The 23,237-nt window shown below is 36.1% G+C and overlaps 1 protein-coding gene across 2 annotated transcripts in view; it reads left to right on the forward strand.

The window, feature by feature from the left end:
• The window catches only part of LOC144971434 (dynein axonemal heavy chain 7-like), a 111,416-nt gene that overhangs the window by 39,328 nt on the left and 48,851 nt on the right, over positions 1-23,237 (forward strand). For both annotated transcript variants that reach the window (XR_013645136.1, XM_078912344.1), the window contains exons 23-37: positions 117-296; positions 873-1,004; positions 2,851-2,946; positions 5,002-5,127; positions 8,481-8,585; positions 10,869-11,066; positions 12,315-12,470; positions 14,526-14,694; positions 15,767-15,893; positions 16,868-17,084; positions 18,194-18,510; positions 19,465-19,606; positions 20,416-20,529; positions 21,466-21,584; positions 22,355-22,535. Coding sequence is in view for 1 of the 2 variants with exons in the window: in XM_078912344.1 (XP_078768470.1) it covers positions 117-296; positions 873-1,004; positions 2,851-2,946; positions 5,002-5,127; positions 8,481-8,585; positions 10,869-11,066; positions 12,315-12,470; positions 14,526-14,694; positions 15,767-15,893; positions 16,868-17,084; positions 18,194-18,510; positions 19,465-19,606; positions 20,416-20,529; positions 21,466-21,584; positions 22,355-22,535 (2,379 nt within the window). In the remaining variant the exon portion in view is untranslated. The remainder of the gene's footprint in view (positions 1-116; positions 297-872; positions 1,005-2,850; positions 2,947-5,001; positions 5,128-8,480; positions 8,586-10,868; positions 11,067-12,314; positions 12,471-14,525; positions 14,695-15,766; positions 15,894-16,867; positions 17,085-18,193; positions 18,511-19,464; positions 19,607-20,415; positions 20,530-21,465; positions 21,585-22,354; positions 22,536-23,237) is intronic.

The following is a 23,237-nucleotide window of genomic DNA, read 5'->3' on the forward strand; positions in this document are numbered from 1 at the left end:
TCTTTTCCAAGGATTCAACTTAATGCTGCCTGAAGCGGAAGTAGAACTCTGACCTACAGGTCCAAAAGCGAATGTCACATCACAAAACTACAAAATGTTATTTCTTCATCATGTAGGTATCTAGATGTGGAATGATTTACATGGAGCCTGCCACTTTGGGCTGGAGACCTCTGGTCACTTCCTGGCTCCGTGCCAAGCCAGTCTTTTTCCTGGAGTCGATGAAGAATCATGTCAACAAACTATTTGAGAGATTTGTAGATGCTGGGTTGAGTCTGTTACGGAAATGTGGAATAAAGGTACCCTTTTTTGTATTTTTAAAGTCTTGTCTACTAAGATAAAACTTAAATTTGTTAGATCTGATACAGAAACTGAATATTATTTATTAAAGTGTTATTCACATAGCTTTTATAGAATTTTTTTTTACAGAAGTGTGGAATGAAGGTAGTAAGTTGGGATATTTATATATATGTTTGCCCACTTTCATTAGATCTATTAGATCTGGAGTGTAGGATAAAGGCAGTCAATTTTGGGGGATGTTTGTTAAAATCCTATCCATTAATTCAAAACAGAATGTTTAGATACGTTTACGAAGTATGGGAATCAAGATATTGTGTTTATTAAAGTCTTGATATAACATAAAATGCAATTTTTTTTTTCATTCTTACAATGTAATTATTATCATCTAGTAATTTGTGTATCAGAATATGTGCATCAGAATTTGTTTGTCAGAATATGTGTGTTTCTCATTATTAGTCTACAGTTGTAGTCATGGGCACAAATAATGCCTCTTGCAACCTGTCCTCCAGATCATCGTGGTCGTTGCTTTTGTCCATATTGCTACCCTCTCATTTCATTTCAAATCAACTTGTCAGGAACTTTCACCATCCACGGACCACAACCTCGTTTTCAGTCTGATGAATCTGATGGATGTCAACATGGCCGAGTTCCACAATGAATCTTTGATTTCCAAACTTGAGGAGAAAGAAATTTATATGTGGCTTGAAGTAAGTATTTTGGATACTTTTGAGAAGCATATGCTAGAAACCAAATCATTAGGCTGAGTGTTGGTTTAAATACATTGATCCACAATCTCCAACTTGAGGAGAAAGAAATTTATATGTGGCTTGAAGTAAGTATTTTGGATACTGTTGACAAGCATATGCTAGAAACCAAATCATTAGGCTGAGTGTTGGTTTAAATACATTGATCCACAATCTCGAAACTTGAGGAGAAAGAATTTTATATGTGGCTTGAAGTGTGTATTTTGGATACTGTTGACAAGATCGTTGACACGGATATACTAGGGACTCGATCACAGGTTGGGTGTTTGTGTATAAAGCATTGATATATTGATCCATGTAATGATTGAGATTCTAAGGGTTGAATGAGAAATTTATTGTAACCTGTATGAAAGATGTATGAATGCCAATTATAAACAAAGGGACGTAACCATGTATATATTTTAGTGTAAATTAGTAAAGTAAGAATTATTTCCCTTGAATCTTTATATCCCGCTATTTAGTCAATTATAGTTATTTGCCTTTTTTGTCTACATGTATATAAACAGGAAGTAAATAAAATCATTGTTCACAAGTGCTTACAAGAGCCTTCAGAGTTCATTCTTTTTTTCACCACGTTGTCTATCAAGAGCCATCAGGCTATTAAGAGCATTGAACATAACAATCCATAATCTCCAAATTTGAGGAGAAAGAAATATATATGTGTCTTGAAATATGTATTCTGTGTACTGGTGACAAGACCCTTTGACATGCATATGCTATAGAGTCAATCATTAAGCTGGATGTTAGTGTAAAAAAACATTGGTGTATTCATCAATGATCTCCAAACTTAAGGAGAGAGAATTTTATATGTGGCTTGAATTATGTATTTTCTATACTGTCGAGAAGACGTGTGACCTTTGACATGCATACATGTTATATAGACTCAATCATTATGATGGTGATGTAAATCATTTGTACCGTGCCTATTCCATATTAAACAGTTCTAGGCGCCTTTTCAATACAAATATCACTGCTACAATAACAGGTCATACACAAAGCCTGCTTAAGACGTATATACTAAGAAAAATAAATATGATAACGGAGACTGGTATTAATCTTATCAGATATTGTCTAATAAAATAGGTCCAAATGGGTGTAAATGTAAATACATTGATCCATAATCTCCAAACCTGAAGGGAGAAATTAAATGTGGCTTGAAATATTTATTCTGGATACCTTTGACAAGATCTTTTACATGGGTATGCTGGAAATGAAATCATTAGTCTGTGCATTCGTGTAAAAACATTGATATTTATAACCAGGCGTCTCCAAACAGTATTATATTAAAGCAAATCTTATGCTGACGAGTGAATCTAAAGTTAAAATGAGTAGAGATATGACATTTAAAATTCTGTGGATCCTCAGGAATTTAAATCCTCTCTTTTTAATTCACAGAAAAATGTTTGCACAGGTCTCATTTGTCTTGATATAAATCCTATTTTTACATTCTAAACACAAAATATATGAGTACAAAAAATTACATTTTGTTTGAGTTGGGGTTTTTTTTGTAATCTTATATTTTCTTGTCTTGATTGTTTGACTCCTGACAAAAATCAAGGGTCGCAACGTTTGTCTTATAGTGTCTCCGTCTGTATGAGTTACATTCACTCACTTTATTTTCCTCTCCAAAGTCAAATAACCTTGATGAATAATGGTAACATGTAATTGCCTGAGTTCAATAACCTTGATGCCTAATGTTTACAAATAATTGCCTAAGTCACATAACCTTTAAACTTGATGTTAGCAATTAGTTGCTCAAGTCAAATAACCATTTTTTTACAATTTTCAGTGCATATTTTTCTTTTCTTTCACTTGGAGTATTGGAGGAACATGTGACAACCAAGGGAGAAAAAAATTTGACAGTCTCGTTAAGGAGTTGTCATCGGTGAGGTCTTAAATTGTCTTTGATTACACTCGTTTACTGTGTTATAGAATATAAAACAAGAGCAAATCCATTTTTCTTTTTTTAATGTTTGTTCATCCGTATTATTATGATTTTCAAACACGATTGGAAATACAGTCCAAGCTGGTTTATTGGGACGACTCGGTTCCCGACAAATCGTCCCAATTAAGCGGTGACTAAGAAATTGAGGAAATTTTCAGATATACCATAGTCCACTCTGTATTTTTCTAGACTTGTGACTGGCAATGCAACTTCTAATGAAAGATCCCTGTGCATGTCAGTTATTGCAACAACATTTATTAGACAGTGACATTTCATGTCTTAATGAAAAACAAACGACACATTAATATATCTCTAACAATGAGAGACAAATCTAACTGCACAAAACAATTCAATTATTAGCTACTCATAACGGTTGCATAATTAAGCAACGGATCAAGAATGCATTGTCTACCCATCCGTCTCATCGAACAAACAAACCATTTGCTGGTGACAGCCTTGAGCAAAGCCATCACTCATTATCCATCTCACGAATGGCATGCGAACCTAGCATCGTGGCCATTGACCCATGACCTTGAACCTAATGATGGCAGATGGAGATAAAAATAAAGGGAATAAAATGACTCATAAATGAACACCACAAAACAAACGACGTTTCGACCTTTGGCCTTTTTCAAGTTGTTTGTTTTGTGATGTTCGTTCATGAGTCAGATTTTTTACTTCGTTTATCTTTATCTCCATTTTATTGACTCATTTAGGCACCTCTATTTATTAATGATGGCAGATAATAGACACTAACAGGAGATACAGATAAATTCTATTATTCACACCTCTGTGATGAACAGTACGACCGCACACCCGCTTGACCGTCACGTTAGACTAATTTGCATTTTATGAACCATTGTTTTGAATGATTGAAGACAATGAAAAAGTTCTGTAATGGGGACGGTCATCGTCCAATTCTGTCTCTATTAAGCAGCAGGCCATCCCAATTAAGTGGCAGGGAATTGGAATGGGTATGACTTTTAATATATGAAAAAAATCTGTTCCCAAGGTATCGTCCCAATAAAGCAGCTGTCCCAATTAACTCTCTCGTTCATATGCATGGAAAATCGATCAAATTTGTTCGATTTTCAATTAGGGTGAACTCAAGAGAGTTAAGCGGCGCCCTCATTACTGCCATGGACTATATTTTCAAGCATCGTTAGGGGGTTCGTCAAAAGGGTAAATGCCATTGCCAAAGTGATTATTAGAGCAATAACTAAGGAGCAACTTTTTGTGATATCATCATATAATACCTATATGCATTGAGGTTGATATGCATCATTTTTGGTCCTTTTTTTAAAAACACATTCTTCCTTTTTAGGGCTAGTGTGGCTTACAGAATGAATTTTGCTTGATACCCAAAAGGTACAAAGTTGCCTGCATGGCCTTGAGCAAGTTACCTCGCCCTAGCTCACTTTGCGGCATTGCTCTACAATTGGTGTCGGGGTTATTCCTGTCTTGTTGGGGATGAATGAAGGGAATTTTATTTAATTCATTAAAAAATAATTGAGGTCAGATATTCATCTTTATTTGTTTCCTCAAAATATGTTTTCTTGGAGGAACTGCTTTTGTGCAAGTTACAAAGCAAATTAGAATTGTTGACATGTGTTAAAAAGTCGGCACGAAGAACTTAGGATCTAAAGTTATTACTTTATTATGCAAAATATTAATGATCAGGTTCGTTGAGTTGGTGGATTTGTTTTAAAAATGAGGCAGTAACAAAGATATAATAAATGTGAAGAAGAACTAACAATAGTAGTAGTTTTGTTATTATGGTAGTAGTAGTTGTTGTTATAGTAATAATAGTGGTGGTGGTGTTGATTGTAGTATTAGTAGTAGTAGTAGTAATGGTAGTGGTGGTGGTGGTAGTAGTAGTGGTAGTGGTGGCTGTGGTGGTTGGTGTAATAGAAAACATAGGCAGCAAATAATGATGATGATTGTGATTTGATTTTTAATTTGTTTCTTACATTCAATCTGCCTTCACTTGAATAGGGAGGAATGTCAGAACAGACACGAACCTATCTCTTACTGATTGAAGCCGTGCCACCTCCCGACACCTACTACATCCAACCATTTCCCTCAGACCTCACAATCTACGATTACATGTTTCTTAAAGAGGTGAATACTTAATTTGTCCTTGACTCTTTTTTTTTAATTTACTCCTGGTCTGGGAGACCCTTCGTATAGTACTCAAGGTAAAGGGAAATGTCCCAAGTATTATAAGACTTGTTTTTGTTGATGGGTGAATGTGATGTGATTTGTTTTTCAGTTAAAATACTACTGAAGACTGACAAATTGATAAACTAATTGTCTGAACTAAGAATATCAGCTAAAGTAATAATTTGAGGACTGTATGGGCTCTTGCTGATCATTTTGAATTTAGCTCTTGTTTGTATGGTCATATGAGAACTATTGTCCAATATAATATTTCCTACAAGACGGTCTATGAGGATGTGTTTGTCAAACAGATGAATAGTCAGCCTGTTTTTGTTTTTTTTATTCATCATCATATCTTGTCGCGCCAGTGAGTCAGCCAGTCCCGGGCAGTCTGGTTGCATTCCCTCAGGTCAGCATTGGTGCAGTGAGGTCCCAGCGAGCATTCGGACAGGATGTGGTCCATGGTCTGTCTGGGGTGACCGCATGGGCATTCAGTGCCCGGTGAGATTTTCCATTTAAAGAGGTTGGTGGCGGTGTTTCCCACCTTTGCTCTAGCTCTGTTCAGCGCCACACATTCTTTTCTCTCGAGGTCTGTGCCTGCTGGGAGCTTTTCTGTTGGGGGCTGGAGGGCATCGTTTGCTGTCTTGTCCCATTCTACCCATTTGTCCAGGCGGAAGAATGCTGAGTGGTCTGGGTGAAGGCTCTCTACTGTGAGGAAGCTTTTTCTTGATTTGAGCCTGCTTTTGGGGCAATTGTGGTCATGAAGGGGGTGTCTCTGGTCCATTTCCTGTTTGTATTTTTGTATTTGGGCATGAGCTTCCCTCCGGATGTGTGGTGGGGCTATTCCTGCTGCACGGTAGACCAGTGGTAATGGTGTTGCTCTCAGCTGGCCCGTTATGATCCGGCAGGCGTTGTTGAGCTCGGGGTCTAGCTTGGAGGCATGGCATGATCGGGCCCATACAGCTGAGCAGTACTCCGCAGTTGAGTAGCTGAGGGCCAATGCTGTGGTCCTTAGAGTTTTAGGGTCAGTTCCCCAGTTCATGTTTGCCAGCTTTCCAAGGAGGGCATTACGCATGGACACTTTTGCCTTGGTCTTCCTCACGTGTTCTCTGAAGGACAGAGTCCGATCAAGCGTCACTCCGAGGTACACTGGGTGGTAGTTGTACTCTAATGTCTGGCCATTCCATTTGATGTTAAGTTTTTTGTGGGCTTGGTGGTTGTTGAGGTGAAATGCACACACTTGTGTTTTCCCTGGGTTGGCGTTCAGCGAGTTTTTAGTGTAGTACTTTGTAAGGGTGTTTTTTTTATTAATCTCTTTTCATTGAATACCCCTGGTTGAATTTCTCTTCCAGCCCACATGGTCAAATCACAACCATTGTCCAATATAACATTTCCTACAGAACTCATTGTCTACAAAGACATGCTTGTCAAAGAGGTGAAAAGTCTGTTTTTGTAAAAGTCTCTTTTCGTTGCATACTGCTTGTGAATTTCATCTCTAGCCCTTATCGTCAAATCACGACCATTGTGAAATATAACAATTCCTACAGAACTAATTGTCTACATTAGCTCCAGCCCATATGATTGCCGAATCACAACCCGATAAAACATTTCCTTCAGAACTCACAGTCTAGAATTACATGTTTGTCGAAAAGGGGAATAGTCAGCCGCTTGTTGATGCTGCCCAACTTAACATAAAAATGGCTGTTATTTAGAGTCGTGAGCGTTAACATAAAAATGGCTGTTATTTAGAGTCGTGAGCGTTAACATAAAAATGGCTGTTATTTAGAGTCATGAGCGTTAACATAAAAATAGCTGTTCTTTAGAGTCGTGAGCATTAACATATAAATAGCTGTTATTTAGAGTCGTGAGCGTTAACATATAAATAGCTGTTATTTAGAGTCGTGAGCGTTAACATATAAATAGCTGTTATTTAGAGTCGTGAGCGTTAACATATAAATAGCTGTTATTTAGAGTCGTGAGCGTTAACATAAAAATAGCTGTTATTTATAGTCGTGAGCGTTAACATAAAAAATAGCTGTTATTTAGAGTCGTGAGCGTTAACATAAAAATGGCTGTTATTTAGAGTCGTGAGCGTTAACATAAAAATGGCTGTTATTTATAGTTGTGAGTATTAACATAAAAATAGCTGTTATTTAGAGTCGTGAGCGTTAACATAAAAATGGCTGTTATTTAGAGTCGTGAGCGTTAACATAAAAATAGCTGTTATTTAGAATCGTGAGCGTTAACATATAAATAGCTGTTATTTAGAGTCGTGAGCGTTAACATAAAAATGGCTGTTATTTAGAGTCGTGAGCGTTAACATAAAAATAGCTGTTATTTAGAGTCGTGAGCGTTAACATAAAAATAGCTGTTATTTAGAGTCGTGAGCGTTAACATAAAAATGGCTGTGATTTAGAGTCGTGAGCGTTAACATAAAAATGGCTGTTATTTAGAGTCGTGAGCGTTAACATAAAAATGGCTGTTATTTAGAGTCGTGAGCGTTAACATATAAATAGCTGTTATTTAGAGTCGTGAGCGTTAACATAAAAATAGCCGTTATTTAGAATTGTGAGCGCATGAGTTAATCCCAATATCTGTAGCTCAAAAAAAACAGTTATAAATGCTTGTTTCCCTTTAAATAGGACACTGATCTATGTCAAATATTTTTCTACCAAATCCCAAGGAGACTTCCACTCAATCATTACTGACCGGCGGATAAAGGGGCCAAATAAATGTGACCATGTTGCCTTGTATCATCTTGGGTAAACCAGACACTAAAAAGAGATTTTTAGCTTAAAATGGCCAGAAATGTGAAATTTTAAGTTTTTGTCTGTTTAAGAAAATCCATTCTTTCTCCTCAATATAACATAAAAAAACGTAGCCCCAGTCACATACTCCAAACCATAAGATTAACTTTTATCATCTAAACACAACCCACTATAATACCGTTTAGAGGCAATGGGTCACAAGTTTAAGTGGGTGCAAACCAGTTCTTCTTGAATATAAGTTGATTGTTTGTTGAATGAGCTATTGCACATCTATACGAGCCAAAAAAAAAACAAAAAAACAACTGTTTCTGTCGTCTGTCTGGACTGGAGGAGATGCAACAACGTTTTTATTATTTTTGTTATTGGCTGAAGAAGGTATTTGAGTCCAAAACGTTCCATGTTTGGTATTTTGTTCTTTATTTTTCTTCTTATTGAAGAAACGGTTTTTATTCATTTTTTTCATTACATTTTATAGCACATAGCTTCAAGCAGCTTTGTATTTTATAAGTAGGTATACTTTATATTCTTTGACTTGTCAATGTACAGAAATTTGAAAAACCGAGGAAGAAACATCCCTCACTGGACGAGGAGGAAACTTATGAGGACTTGAAGAATTTACTATCAAATGGCAGAGACTCTTCATCTGGAAAGGTTGTTGACCCTGAATTGAAGCATATGACTATTACTGTTGATATATATATCATATATATATATGTATGTATATATAATGTATTTGAAAAATGTACCCGACTAGACTACCAATGTTTTTTTAATGCTTTTTTTCTGTAATGAGCGAATGACCCTCTGATGGCTGGGGAACAAGGTGTAAGAGAAATAAATGAAGTGAGTGGAGAAATGCCATATTAAAATAGAGAATTAGATTTTGCCACAACAGGGAGTTGACCCTGGTCCGGACTGTTACTGCACCTCTGTCTGGCCACAAGAGGGACACTCTACAATTGACACCATAGAACGTCCCTCTCTAGGCCAGGCAGAGGTGCTTTAACAGTCGGGTTCATTGCTGCACAAGTTTTTATTCTTTATTATCATCTGGCACTTCTCTTCTCACTTCCATTTCTTGTTATCATCAACACAAGTGCCTGCTCTTCTCTACTTTCTGAATTGAATTGAAATAGCTTGAAGGCGACACAAGCAATATACTTTTTAATTAATATGGGATTCATTGTTGATCTGTAGACATATTTGCACGTGTAAAAATTAAGAGTTCAGCTGAGCGATAGGAAATGGGTAGATGCATGGTGGCAACATGCCTAGTATCATGTTGTGCCCCTGCTTCTTCTTTGACTTCTTCTTCAAGGCGGATCCTTCTTGGACGTAGCCTCCCAAACAGCATGACGGAAGTCCTCTCTGGTTCCCAACCGTGCCATTTGTCCTGCATCTGTGGATGTTCTCCCTATCCATTCTACTATGTCATGAGAACCCCTTCACATTGGCTGCAACCGTCTTGTTATGTGCCTCCTCCTGCTTACTCTATTATAATGTTTTTATCTTTTCCATCATTTAAATTTCAAAGTATATTTCGTTTGTGTGTTGACAAGCATCAGTAACACACTTTATAGTCACCTGGAACAACTACAAAAGACGTCTAACTTCTATGTCATGGCACAAGACCGAAGGGCTAGAGCTCAGGTGGTCACTGGTTCGGATAAGTAAGTAAGTGTGTTGACAAAGAGGAAATCACTAAAATAATGGTAATACTCAATACATGTTTATTATTTGTCTGAGGTGGAACATAAGTATTCGTGATCTACAATCTTGATAAACTGTAAAGATATCAAACTTTTAGTACCCTGCTCCTGGTGCTGATGATAACGTTTGACATTCTATCCAATTACCTTTACTTTACAGAAAAAAACTTAGCGGCTGGTATCAAGGAAATGTTGAAAAGTAAATATATGTTACAGTGAATGGCATAATCAGTCGGATGGTGAAAAGGTTTGAACTGAGATATTGCTAAGTTTAGTTAGAAGGTCAATTTTGATCAAAAATGAGTTATTGTCATAAATGATTAAATCAACCCTTGTTGTACATCTTCGGGAAATTAAAAAAGCTTAATTTCACTTCTAAATATTTTTTACAGCTAGTCAAGTTGAAAAAGTATGAAATCTGAGAAAAGTTGCTGGATACCTTTTCCATACAGCTGACCATAACTTCTTGAAAAATCACCCGATTTACTTCAAATAATAATAATAATAATAATAATAATAATAATAATAATAATAATAATAATAATAATAATCTTTATTGTCCAAATTAAAGGCAATTCATGTGAGGTAAACAATGCTCAGTTTGGTTCATGGTATGAACATCAACACATTTAAAAATACAAACACAGCCATACACGAACATACACGCTTGCACATTGTTTCTACACATGTATACAAAAGAAATGAGCGTACATACAAACACAACATACATACATACATACATACATACATACATACATACATACATACATACATACATACATACAGGCACACAGACAGACAGATAGAACGATACGATATATTTGCTGGGACAGCAGATAACCATATTATAAATATAGTGTCTTATATTAAGAAGAAGATGGCAATGGTTGTGATGATGATGATGATGATGATGATGATGATGATGATGATGATGATGATGATGATGATGATGATGATGATGACTAAAAATAATAAAGATTAAAATGCTCTGGGGAGCACATTCTTTCAGAAAATGCAAAAAAAAAATGCAAATCCGAAATTGTCACCTTCCGACTGATTACGTCATGATCTTACAACACATATGTTGAGAATGTAACTGGCAGAAAAGCTTTATATTGTAGATGTGCACTAACAATAATCTGTTTAAGAAGGCTTTAATTTTCCTTAGAAACATTTTAAGATATTTGCTTCTATTTTCTAGTTAATTTCTTTTCCATTCACACAGGTTTGCGGGAAGTGGGTGCCATGGTCCGCTGAGCTAAGCTCCGTGCCTCCTATATCTTCGGAGGCTGCCTTCAATGAAATCATTGTTCCCACTATGGATACTGTACGCTACCTGGTTCTCATGCAGATGTTGACCAGTTGTCAAAAACACTTCCTGATATGTGGACCCACAGGAACAGGAAAAAGTGTATATATCACGGTGAGGTTTGGTTGGGTTTTTTTTTTTGGTTTTTTTTTAGATTGTTTTTTTTTTTTTTTTTTTTTGGTTTTTTTTGTGGAGTTTTTTTGGAGCCATTTTTGTTGTTGTTTTTGTGGTATTACTCATAGATAGGGAAAAACAGTCCAATCAAATCAAATCCATACTTTTTCAGTTTCAACATTAAAGATAAACGCAACACTTATGTAGTGTGGGATTGTGTTATGTTAGGTTATGTTTCTGTTTGACAATTACTATGTCCTTCGTACATCGGTGAAAGAAATGTTTTCTAATTGGCAAGTACTTTTCATAACTCAGAATTTCTTGAGATTTTTTAACACGATACCAATTAAAATGCAATGTCAAGGCCGTATGAAATCTTAAATAAAGAGACATCACAAGACTTTTCTTCATTTCTTTGTGATTTTGTTGAAAAAGAATACTCCTATTCAAGATATACTGTGGAAATAATCTGAGGCAGACGTGAGCTGAGAAACTCGGTTCCCTACTTTCCTCAGAGATTGCTTTTCAGAGACAAACCTCAAAACATTTTATATTGAGACAGTTGCCTTTTTGGCATTGTCATAGTCTAAGAGAGATAATTATAATATTATATCATCCCCTAATGTAATTTAGAGTTGTCCTCAAATTTGATCAAGTGCCTGACGCACGGACCTTGGTTTTTGTGGATTATATTTCAGTCACTGTTTAGTCTTGTGAGCTTGAGGATGTGTGTGGGTAAATATGGAGACGACCGCTTGATGTAGTTTGAAATGTATTTTTGTGTTTGAATGTTTGTAAGTATGTCGTCAGGTGGTGCAAGTATTGTTCTGAAATAAATTATTTTAGTTATTCCTTTTGTTCAATGAAGGATCCTGTCCATCTTATTAACTCTATATCCCTTGGTGTGCACTCATACAGAAGTTGTACCATCAAGCTTACTCACCTTCTGTCTATCTCTTTTTCTCTTCTTCTCTCCATCTTTGCTCATATTTCAACATTGTGAGCCTTGAGCCTTTTCTCTCTGGGTCTCTCTAATGTTACAAGCTGCATTTGCCTGCTGTCTTATGACAAAGTGGTTTCCTTGAGCCCCTCTATAACAACCTGTAACAGGCTTCCTTAAAATGCTGATAATTATTTACAATTAATTGAAATCAAATGCTATAGGCATAACTTTTTTTTAATGTGATTAGGAAGTCAAAACTTTATTAACCTTACAACAACCTTGACATTATCATGAATTATTTTCAGGACTTTTTGCTGAAACAGTTGAATAGTGATGTCTACAAACCGAACATCATCAACTTCTCAGCCCAGACCAGCTCCACTCAAACCCAAAACATGATCATGTCCAAATTGGACAAACGACGGAAGGGTGTCTACGGACCTCCACCTAACAAGAAAGCTGTAGGTTTATTGGTTAATAAGAAATATAGGGTACAGAGAAATGCCAGATGAAAACGGAGAATAAAAATATTACAGTGTCCAAGTATGGCTGGATAGATCTGTGCATAGTGCGACTGCTCGCTGATCTTTCTCTCTTTCTCAGCCAGGCAGAGGGTGTCGTATCAATTGCATTCCAAGTTCTGACACATGGAATTTTTTTTCTCTGTTTTCATCAGTCTCTAATCTATAATCTTTTTTATAATGCTCAAGTTTATACCCTATATTTCTCATCATTATTGATATGAATGGCTGCTCTATACTTTTTCTGAGGTTTGCTGTTTGAAATCGTAAACAATATTTCTATTTTTAAAGATATGAATTCCCCATTTGTTATCCATCACCTCAAAACCGTTTCGTGTTGGTGTGGTTTAGATGCTAAATATTGAATTTATAGTCAGAAATGTAAAACTTGGATTAAATTTGGATGTTTTCTTGAGGAGAATGAATATGATTTATCAAATTGACTAGGACTAAAATTTCACATTTCTTGTCATTTCAACTTTAAAACCTCTTTTTGGCATCTAGTATATATATATATATATATATATATATATATATATATATATATATATATATATATATATATATATATATATGTATATGTATATATATATATATATATATATATATATATATATATATATATATATATATATATATATATATATATATATATACATAATACAATTTTGTGGCGATGGAAGACAGATTCATTTATAGATGCCTGTTGTATTTCCTGTCAGACATTAAAATGAAGCGTTATGTCAACTAGAAGTCAGCTATCTAAGTATATATTCTTTAATCTAAGACGGTTTTGAAGTGTGGCCTTTTTGCATTATACTACCGCCAGACAAAAAAAATTGCTTCATGAAAATTTGCAAAAACTCTCTCAATTGTAGGATCACAAAATTGAAATTTGAGAGTAAAAAAAACAACATTACATATATGGCCAACTTACTTACTTATCCGAACCAGCGACCACCTGAGCTCTATCCCTTCGGTCTTGTGCCATGTCGTAGAAGTTAGACGTCTTTTGTAGTTGTTCCAAGTGACGATAAAGTGTGTTACTGATGCTTGGATTTGGTGGGAGGAATGTGCATCTCAGGTCTTCAAGAGGTTGACATTCAAGCAAGTGGTGTGTTACTGTTTCATTGGGGTGTTGACATAGGGGGCAGGAAGGGGATGTGTCTTGTAATTTTGCTTAAATGGTTGTTGAGCGGTATGTGTTGTGTTCTTAGTTGAAAGATGATGCTTTGCTGGTGCCAACAATGCACTACGAGTTTGCACTGGTGCCATCCATCATGACATTCATGAGTAATGTCCAAGCCAGTTCTCAAACCACAAACAACACATTTCACTAGAACAAGCCACAAAAACAATTTCATTCCACTTTCTAGCAGCACAAATTACTGTAAATTCTTCTCATTCTTTCCTAGATCAATTTTGGACTGGAGCTGACTTTCTGAAGGTTCAAATCAGCTCGAAACTTTTGAAACTTGTTCACACCTCCTCTTGCACATGTGTTCCAGCCAGAGGAACTCACTCGGCAAAGCCACACTTTCATCTCCTTTTTCAAATATAGACCCACCAACTTATTTATTTTTGTGCGGCTATGTGTTCTAGTGGTATGACACTCACTTTCGGATTGGAAGGTCCTGGGTTCGAGCCTTGCTCGATGCATAGTTGAGTCCTTGGAAAAGGCTCTTTACTCACATTCTCTCACCGTACTCTGGTGTAAAATGAGTACCTGGCCGTTAACAGCGTTGTCTCTGTCTGAAAAAAATTGCAATATCGCCTAATAGGCTTTTGTACATGTTACGTGTTGCTGTTGGTCAGGGACCCCTTGTAAAGTGCTTTGAGCATGTTTAGTGAATATTGCTCTATATAAAAGCTCAAGTTTGTCATTATTTGTCCAAAAAACAAAGTTTTACTCGGATTGTAACATATGTCAAAATCTTCATAATGAAAGTCGACATTTTATAACAGATGAGATATACATTACATATGTTGTTTCAGATTGTCTTTGTGGATGATTTGAATATGCCTATGCCAGAACAGTGGGGAGCTCAGCCTCCTATTGAACTCTTACGTCAGTGGCTAGACCACTGGAATTGGTACGACCTGTCCGACACGTCACCCATCAAACTGATGGAGATGCAGTTCATTGGAGCCATGGGACCCCCTGGTAAATCATTCAAAGTGTTGTTGTCATGTGTAGCCTGTTGTATCAATCTAAACAAAAAACAGCCACAAATTTGAGACAGTCATTATAATTCTTCAAACTTACAGTTTAGAGTATATATCTTTGAGGGCCTGACAGCTCTGTTTTGTAGAGCACTCACTACACATGCAAACAGATGTAGATCAAATCTAGGTGATTTTTTTTTTGACACCCCCCCCCCCCCCCACCACCACCACTGTCCACCTGACAGTGATTGGGTAACTGGTAGGTCTGTTAGATCTGGCAAAAAGTACTCTGCAATAGATTAGCATCCTATCCAAAAGGTACCAAACAATTTCTATTGTCTGTTTGAAAAAAAAGAGTGAAAAAGCTGATTATATCTTTCCTCATTTGGTTCACTATAAATAGCACATATTAACAACACGAGATGGATATTGTTTTGCATCAAGGACGTGTGCATTGATGCTTTTCGTTTCTTCTGTAGAATTTTGTCAAAACCAGTTACGTGCTTAGAGAATGACAATAGATTGTCCATATTTTATTCAGCTCTAATGGAAATATGTGAATCTAAAAAGGAAAATGCAGGAAAAGTATAAACTGATTTTGTTTTTTCATTTTTTACAGAGATATAAGCAATTCTAAGGCAACTTTTACTACTTTAATATGTTGCACCTACCAAATATGCATCCATATGCATGATAATTATTTTTTAGGTTGATGATTTATATAAAAATGCTGAAAAATTGACAACCTTAACGTTTTAAGGGGGTAAATAGACACATATAACGCCATTAAGCAAACTTGAGCAATTTTGAAGGTAAAAACAATAAATGCGACCTGAGTATTAAAAAAGTGATACCTTAACTGTTAGTGTAGTTTCCTGAAAACAATCAACGAATTAGACTGGAATGCTTAATATAAAAAAAACTTTAGATAATTTCCTATCATTTGATACATTATTTGCTCCACTCCGTTTAATTCTTCTACAAGCTCAATTTATAATCCTCCACCTTTTCGTCAAATAGCATGTTTACAGTCATTGCATTTCATCTCTAATTTGTAATGGTTTACACAGGTGGAGGCAGGAATTTCATAACACCTCGGTTCCTGCGACATGTGAATACCATAGCAATCAACGTGTTTGAAGATGATACCATGATTACAATATTCTCAAGTATCTTGAAATGGCATTTCAAAGTCAAGTAAGATATTGTTACCATTGTCTCATATTAATTAATGTGTGGCTCGGCGACTCAACGGTACGGTGTATTGTCTTGTCACAAATGTCAAGCAATGTTAAGCTTGATCAGAGGCTGGATGGTTGACAGTGATCGTGGAAAATTCTTGGTCTCAATGTTGTGTCCTTGCATAAGACACTTAACACACCAAATCAACTCGGCTGTGAATGAAGACCTGGCTATAGGCAGTGATGAATATTGTAAGATTTGTCAGTACAAAAAGGGTGCCTAACAGTCAACTGGTACTATATGGCGTTTTGGGAGATTTTAATAAAATGTAGAGCATGGTAAATCTGTGGAAATGCGCTATATAAATATTCATTGTTGATTGCTATATAATTAATTTTCAAACTTATTGTTATGATTATAGAATTTGCAGACTTAATAAAGAATTAACTATTATTTAAGGGGATGTGTACATGTACAATTTTTTATTCAATTTTAGCTTCTAAATAATTTTCATTTGGCGATAGGTAAATGTTTTTATTTCAACCTGTACATTTTAAAATAAATTCATTGCATTCAATTACATCAGTCTATATCATCTTTAAGTCAAAAGTATTTTTACATAATAATTTTAGCACCACATGAATTCTGAAAAAGATAATTTGTGGGCTGAGGATTAACTGGTTCTTTCTATCAAATGCATACAGTCAAATTTTAAATGGCTTCATCTGACAATATTTTTTGTTTAAAAGGGGTTATCCGATCAAAAGTTACATACAAAATTGTGGATGACGTTCATATAAACTTTAAATCAATTTTTCTCAATTTGAAGACATCTAAAGATAGAACCAGTTAATTATCAGCCCCTGTGATATTTCCATAACAATAGTGAGTAGGATGGATAATGACTCTCTTTATAAACCTTCATTGCATAACAAATCTTTACGTTCAGCTCTTTTTTTTTTTTGGTTATTTTTAAATTTATTTCCCAGTGAGTTTCCAGTTGAAATCAACAAATGCGTCAAAAACATCGTCAAAGCCACCCTGAACGTCTACACAGAGGCCATCAAAAATCTCCTGCCCACACCTGCTAAAAGTCATTACCTCTTCAACTTGCGGGATTTTAGCCGAGTCATTCAGGGAGTATTGCTAAGCAAGCCGAGTACAACTCCTGATCAGGATGCTGTCAAACGTCTCTGGCTCCACGAAGTAATGTCAATCGTTGTGAAGATTTGAAAAAAAAAAACATTTTTTTATGTATTTAAATGCCCTTGACTATTTTAGCACCAAATTAAATTGTTTTATGGCTTTATAAATATGGTCTAATGGTATGACACTCAGCTTGTATATAAGTCTAAGGTTGGAACCTGCCGTGTGCAGCACCAAGTTCAGTCCTTGGAAAAGGTTCTTTACTCACATTTTCCCACTTCACTCAGGTGTAAAAGAATGTCTGGCCGGTTAGAGCATTGTCACAATCTCTACGGCCTTGTACCAAAATCGATCCAGGGTCAGGTACTGGTTTGTGGCCACTGACCTGGCTAGTGCAGCTTGGTGTTCTTGTGGTTTGTCACTCATCCCCTTACGGCTATGTGGTCTAGTGGTATGACACTCGCTTTCGGATCGGAAGGTCGTGGATTCGAGCCTCGCGTTTGGCGCATAGTTGAGTCCTTGGAGAAGGCTCTTTACTCACATTCTCTCAACGTACTCAGGTGTAAAACGAGTACCTGGCTGTTAACAGCGTTGTCTTTGTCCAAACAAAAATTTGTAATATCGCCTAACAGGCGTCACGTCCCGTTCTAAATGTTACGTGTTGCTGTTGGCCAGGGAGCCCTTGTAAAGCGCTTTGAGCACGTTTAGTGGATATTGCGCTATATAAAAGCTCAAGTTTTTTTTTTTTTGTTTTTTTTTCTTACATGTGGGTCTCGAGTTCAATTCCTGCTCTAGGCAGTGCAAAGTTACTTCCTCGGGAAAGGCTCTTTCCTGACAATTTCTCATCACAGGTGTAAAATGAGTACCCAGCCTGTCACAGTGTTGTCTTTTTCTAAAAAAAAAAGTTGTAATAGCACCTCACATGTGGCATGTAGTGTTTTGTACGCCTAGTGTTGCATTTGGCTTTAGATTTCTTATAAAGTCATTCAATAGATATTGTGCCACATACAAAAAAAATAAAAACAAACAGAGCAATCTTTTAAAAGATAAAATTACTTGATCGTTTTCACATCAGGTAAACCGTGTGCTTGGAGATCGTAAAAAAAGCAAAAAAAAACAAACAAAGCAATCTTTTAAAAATTAAAATTACTTGATCGATTTCACATCAGGTAAATCGTGTGTTTGGAGATCGTCTCATTGACGACAGCGACAGGACTTGGCTCTACAATTGTCTAAGGGAGACAACTGATTTGCACTTAGACTCACACTTCGACATTCTTCTGGGGCATCTGGACATTGAGTTATCAGGAACTGTAACGGAAGACAATATGAGGTCCCTTATCTACTGCGATTTTACCGACCCGACCATGAGTGACAGAAGCTATGTGCCTGCCAATGATCTCAATTCCATACAGGCAATCTTGATGAATTTTTTGGCAGATTTCAACCAGATGACGAAAAAACCAATGGATTTGGTTCTCTTCAGGTTTGTTATGCCATAGCATCATTAGATACCGTTGCTTAGGCATTCCATGAAGGAATATAGATAATCCATCAAACAAGATGTCTGATGTCAATAGGAATCACCCATGTTGTCCAAAGTGAGCAAATTGGCAGTTGATAATCTTGCCGTAGTAAAAAAACGAAAGTGCCTGAAGTGGGGCTTGAACCCGGGACCTTCTGGGCCACAGTGTAATGCTTTAACCACTTGGACACACTTGTTGCTATGAAGAATATGATAGATAAAATAGCAAGTGGTGGGAGCTGCCTGAAGCTGGGATCATATTTATCTACCAAAAGGTGAAAATGATAAGGCTGAGGATGGAACCAGTACTATTTCCAACCAAAACCTTTCCATTATCATTTTCCGGTAGGTTTTTGTTTTTTCAATAAATAGGCAAGCACAAATTTGGTCCAAAAGTTTCCTTATTTTTAACGCTTTGGTCTGGGTTTAAATAGAAAAAAGCTCGCCATCTGGTGTTACTTATAAATTTTTCTGTTTTGTTGATTAGAGATTTTAGGTATTGTTTGTTGGTCGAGATGTGGCTATTCTTCATTGAGTAGTGAGTAGTCAAAATTAGTACTTATCAGGTTAATTTCTGGTTTAAATAAAGTGCTCAAGGAGGGCTTGATATATAAATTATTTTTTTTTGAAGGATATGCAGGGAATTTTGCAGAACAAGGACACCATAATGACAATGAGACAGAAGTAGTAGCAGATGTTCATCATTGGGGCTGAGATAAGTCATCTCTGTGTGGACACCAGTATGGTGAAAAATAAAGTACAAGTGTTGTAGCTAAGATTCTAAGCCTTGTTTTGATAAATGATTTAAGCATCAGCTATCGATAACAATAAATAAGTTGTTTTTTTTTAAACAGAACTTCAATATGAGCACACACTGGTAGTCGTAGTAACAATAATTGTCCTATTTCTTGCCAGGTTTGCCCTGGAGCACGTGTCACGAATAGCCCGAATCATCAAACAACCCTGCAGTCATGCCTTGCTGGTTGGGGTGGGTGGATCGGGGAGACAGTCTCTCACCAGACTGGCTGCGTACATTTCAGACTATGAACTCTTTCAGGTGGGAGAATGCTTTAGATAGAAGAACCATGATTTAGCATTTCAATCCCTTTGTTTTCTGTTTCTTGTGTAATGTGATGAGAAAGAATATAAAGATGATGAGGAGGAGGAAGAAGAAGAAGAGCAACAATGAAAATATAAAGATACAAAAAAATTACAGTGATTGGTCTATCATTATTATCCAGTTTTTGACCTTTATTGGATTTGGGACCAAGGGAAACCAAACATTTGGCTCTGTCTGAGGTCACGAAATATACAATATAGTTTTAAAATTGTACTATAAGACTCCAGTTGTACTATTTCCCATACGAATCATTACTAAAGTCAGTGAATATAAAAATATCAGAAGAGTAAATATAATCTTAATGTAAGATGAGATGAGAAGTAGATTTTTGTGTCATTAACAAAACATGGCATTTGTTGCGTATTACTCCAATGTGTGTATTGTTAAATGAGGTAACAACTTATATTATAGTGACCCAATTAAATACAATAGAGACGGTTCAAATGAAGATGTTAACCGCCAAATAAACTGTCCTAAAATTGTATAAAAGCCTAGCATTAATAATTATAATTAGGTCTGCAACTACAGCATTAAAATGAGGGTGAAGGTCATCAGTCATTAATTATTTGACGAACGACAGCTTATCTATCTTCACCTTTGATATGAAATGTTGAAGCCAATAGTGCAATTACGTCATAGCAGCAGGCTTAATGCATTTTGAGCTTGACTGTTTTTTTCCTATTAGAGACTACTAAAGGGGTGTAGAATAAAGAGAATAAAGACTGTTTGTCTCTGAAATGTTTTAGGTGGAGATTTCAAAAACGTATTCGTCAATTGAATGGAGGGAGGATCTGAAAAGGATTTTAAGGAAATCAACAGAGCTGCCTCAACCATCCGTTTTTCTCTTCTCAGATACACAGGTGAAACGAAGATCTAATTATGTGTTTACTTGTGTGTGTGTGGGGGGGGGGGTCTTTTAATATTATTTCTTGGATCGCTATAATATAACTGAGTTTAAATGACGGCTTTTCATGAAATGGCACGACGTTAAATACACACAATTTTCATTTTTTTAAACAATTTTATTATAGGAATAGAATTATAAAGTTAAATGGGTTGTAATTATCTTTTAACAACAATAATGTACTAAATATTGTGATTTCTTCCTTGAAAAGACTTTCAATGCTATGATCATTACATCTATGGACCAATCGGTACACCTACTCATAACGGTATTTGGTCAGGATGAATCAGACTCCAAACGGTGAATTTAGAATCTAAACTATAAGAAATACGAACTTAGATATTTTTTCTTAATGTGATAAATTGTATTTATTTTCCACCATAACGAATAGAAATTAACCCCAAGTTTCATAAATGTGGCTATTGGATTCAATTGTCTGATGTCACTTCCGCGCAGCAACGAGCAGTTTGGTTCTAAACAAATAAAATCTGTACTTTTTATTCTTCATGCTGGCTAGAACTTTTTCACATGTCATGTGATGAGAGTGTATAACAGTCAAAACATGATCAGATTTATAATGTTTTTCTCCTCTGGATACACTTTTATGCTCGCCGGAGAAATATTTCATAATGGCGTCCACCATTGTTCCGATAGATTAGAACCAGTTACTATGCGTCATTACGAGGGAAGTGACGTCACGACTGTCGAAGCCTATTTCCAATATCTCGTTCATCTGACATATTACCACTTTGAGACAGTCAGTCACATAAAAAGATGTAATGCATATTTTACTTTGTGGAAAAGCCATTTATTGACATTTTAATTTGTTGTTTTCCTTTAGCTCTTTATATCCAATAAATAAGGACTTGTTATATTGCAATTGTAATTTCAGATTAAGAAAGAGTCTTTTCTCGAAGATGTCAATGGTCTTTTGAACTCTGGGGAAGTTCCAGGGCTGTTTGACGTGGAGGAAAAAGTAGAAATCTGCGAAAAAATGAGAGCTTATGACAGGTATTTTAGTTGGGAAGAGGGCCTATGAAATATATTTATTGGTTGAATTTAAGTATTGGGAGACATGCAAAAGACAGGCTTTCAGTTCAAGTCCCATCGCCACTTTAACGTTTTTATTCTCTGTTGTCTTCTGGCACCTCCCTACTGTCTGTAATGCAGATCTTAGTACAGTTTGTATCGTCATAGAAATAAAGGATGTGTTTGAAATCGAGTTGGGTATGAATGACAAATTTTTAAGGCTTCATGGAGATGATGGCGTGAGTGAACAGAGGGATGAAGTTTTATAAATTGACAAATAAAGTGGGATACTTGCTCTATTGTGTTTTGAGTTTCCAGATCCGCTTTTTAAAGTTGTAAGTGCATTGAAATAATAATAATAATAATGCACATTTATATTGCACAACCTACCCCCCCCCCCCCCCCCCCCGGGTTGGAGGCTCTGGACGCATAAGTATATTATTATTAGAAACAAAGTTTGGATATTAAAATGCAATGGTACAAGAATTCTTGTATTTATATTCTGTAGGTATTTCAAACAATCTTTATTTCATTATAATCAATCTAAAAGCATTGAGAGAAAAAAATACTATCACTTGTCTGTCTTGTTTTAGTTGAAATCAGTAGCTTGACAGTTTGACATTTCAAAGCAGGTGTATGTGCTATGTCAGTAGGTATTACTATTTATGGTAAGCGATAGAGTAACATTATTTTTATTTCTTAACTACAGGTACAGGTAACTGTTTATATTTTCTTTAATTCTATGGTCATAGAACAAGAGAAAAAAATCATCAGACGGACGGTTCACCAGCAGCTCTCATGAATTTATTCATCTCCCGAGTCCGAGATCAGCTGCACGTGGTGCTGGCCATGAGCCCAATAGGAGACGCTTTCCGATTACGACTTCGGAAATTCCCATCTCTCGTCAACTGCTGTACTATTGATTGGTTCATGGTAATCACTTGTTCTGTTCCATTAATCCTACACTGTCATTTATGATTGTATATAAATCATGCAACGTTCAAGCCATTATAAATGTCATGCCAGTAGCAATGGCAAAATAGCAATACAGAATAAACTAGGCTCACAAAAATCCTCTAGTAGTCCTTAAAGGCTGAGAACCTATAATATGTGAGGCTATGTGGTCTAGTGGTATGACACTGGCTTTCGGATCGGAAAGACCTGGGTTCGAGCCTCGCGCTCTGCGCATAGTTGAGTCCTTGGAAAAGGCTCTTTACTCACTTATTCTCACCGTACCAAGGTGTAAAATGAGTACCTGGCCGTTAACAGCGTTGTCTTTGTCCGAAAAAATTGTAATATCGCCTAACAAGCGGCATGTCCTGTTCTATGTGTTAAATGTTGCTGTTGACCAGGGACCCCTTGTAAAGCGCTTTGAGCACATTTGGTGGATATTGCGCTATACAAAGTTCAATTTTTTTTAAAATCTTTCTTATAATTCTTTTTTCTCCTTAAGCGCCAGTTTTGCTGGTTTGTTAGGGTACCTAATTCCCAATATTTTCCTTTTAACCTCTGGGTCAAGAATGTAATAAAATTTCAATTCACGAAATATCAAAAGACTTTTCTTCTATTCTAAATAGATTTGTAATTGAAAAAAGGATTTCTCTTTCAAACTATGACTATGAATATAATGTGACA

This window comes from Berghia stephanieae, chromosome 1, assembly GCF_034508935.2.
Source record: "Berghia stephanieae isolate SIO BIC M18660-M18661 chromosome 1, UCSD_Bste_1.3, whole genome shotgun sequence".
NCBI lineage: Eukaryota > Metazoa > Mollusca > Gastropoda > Nudibranchia > Aeolidiidae > Berghia > Berghia stephanieae.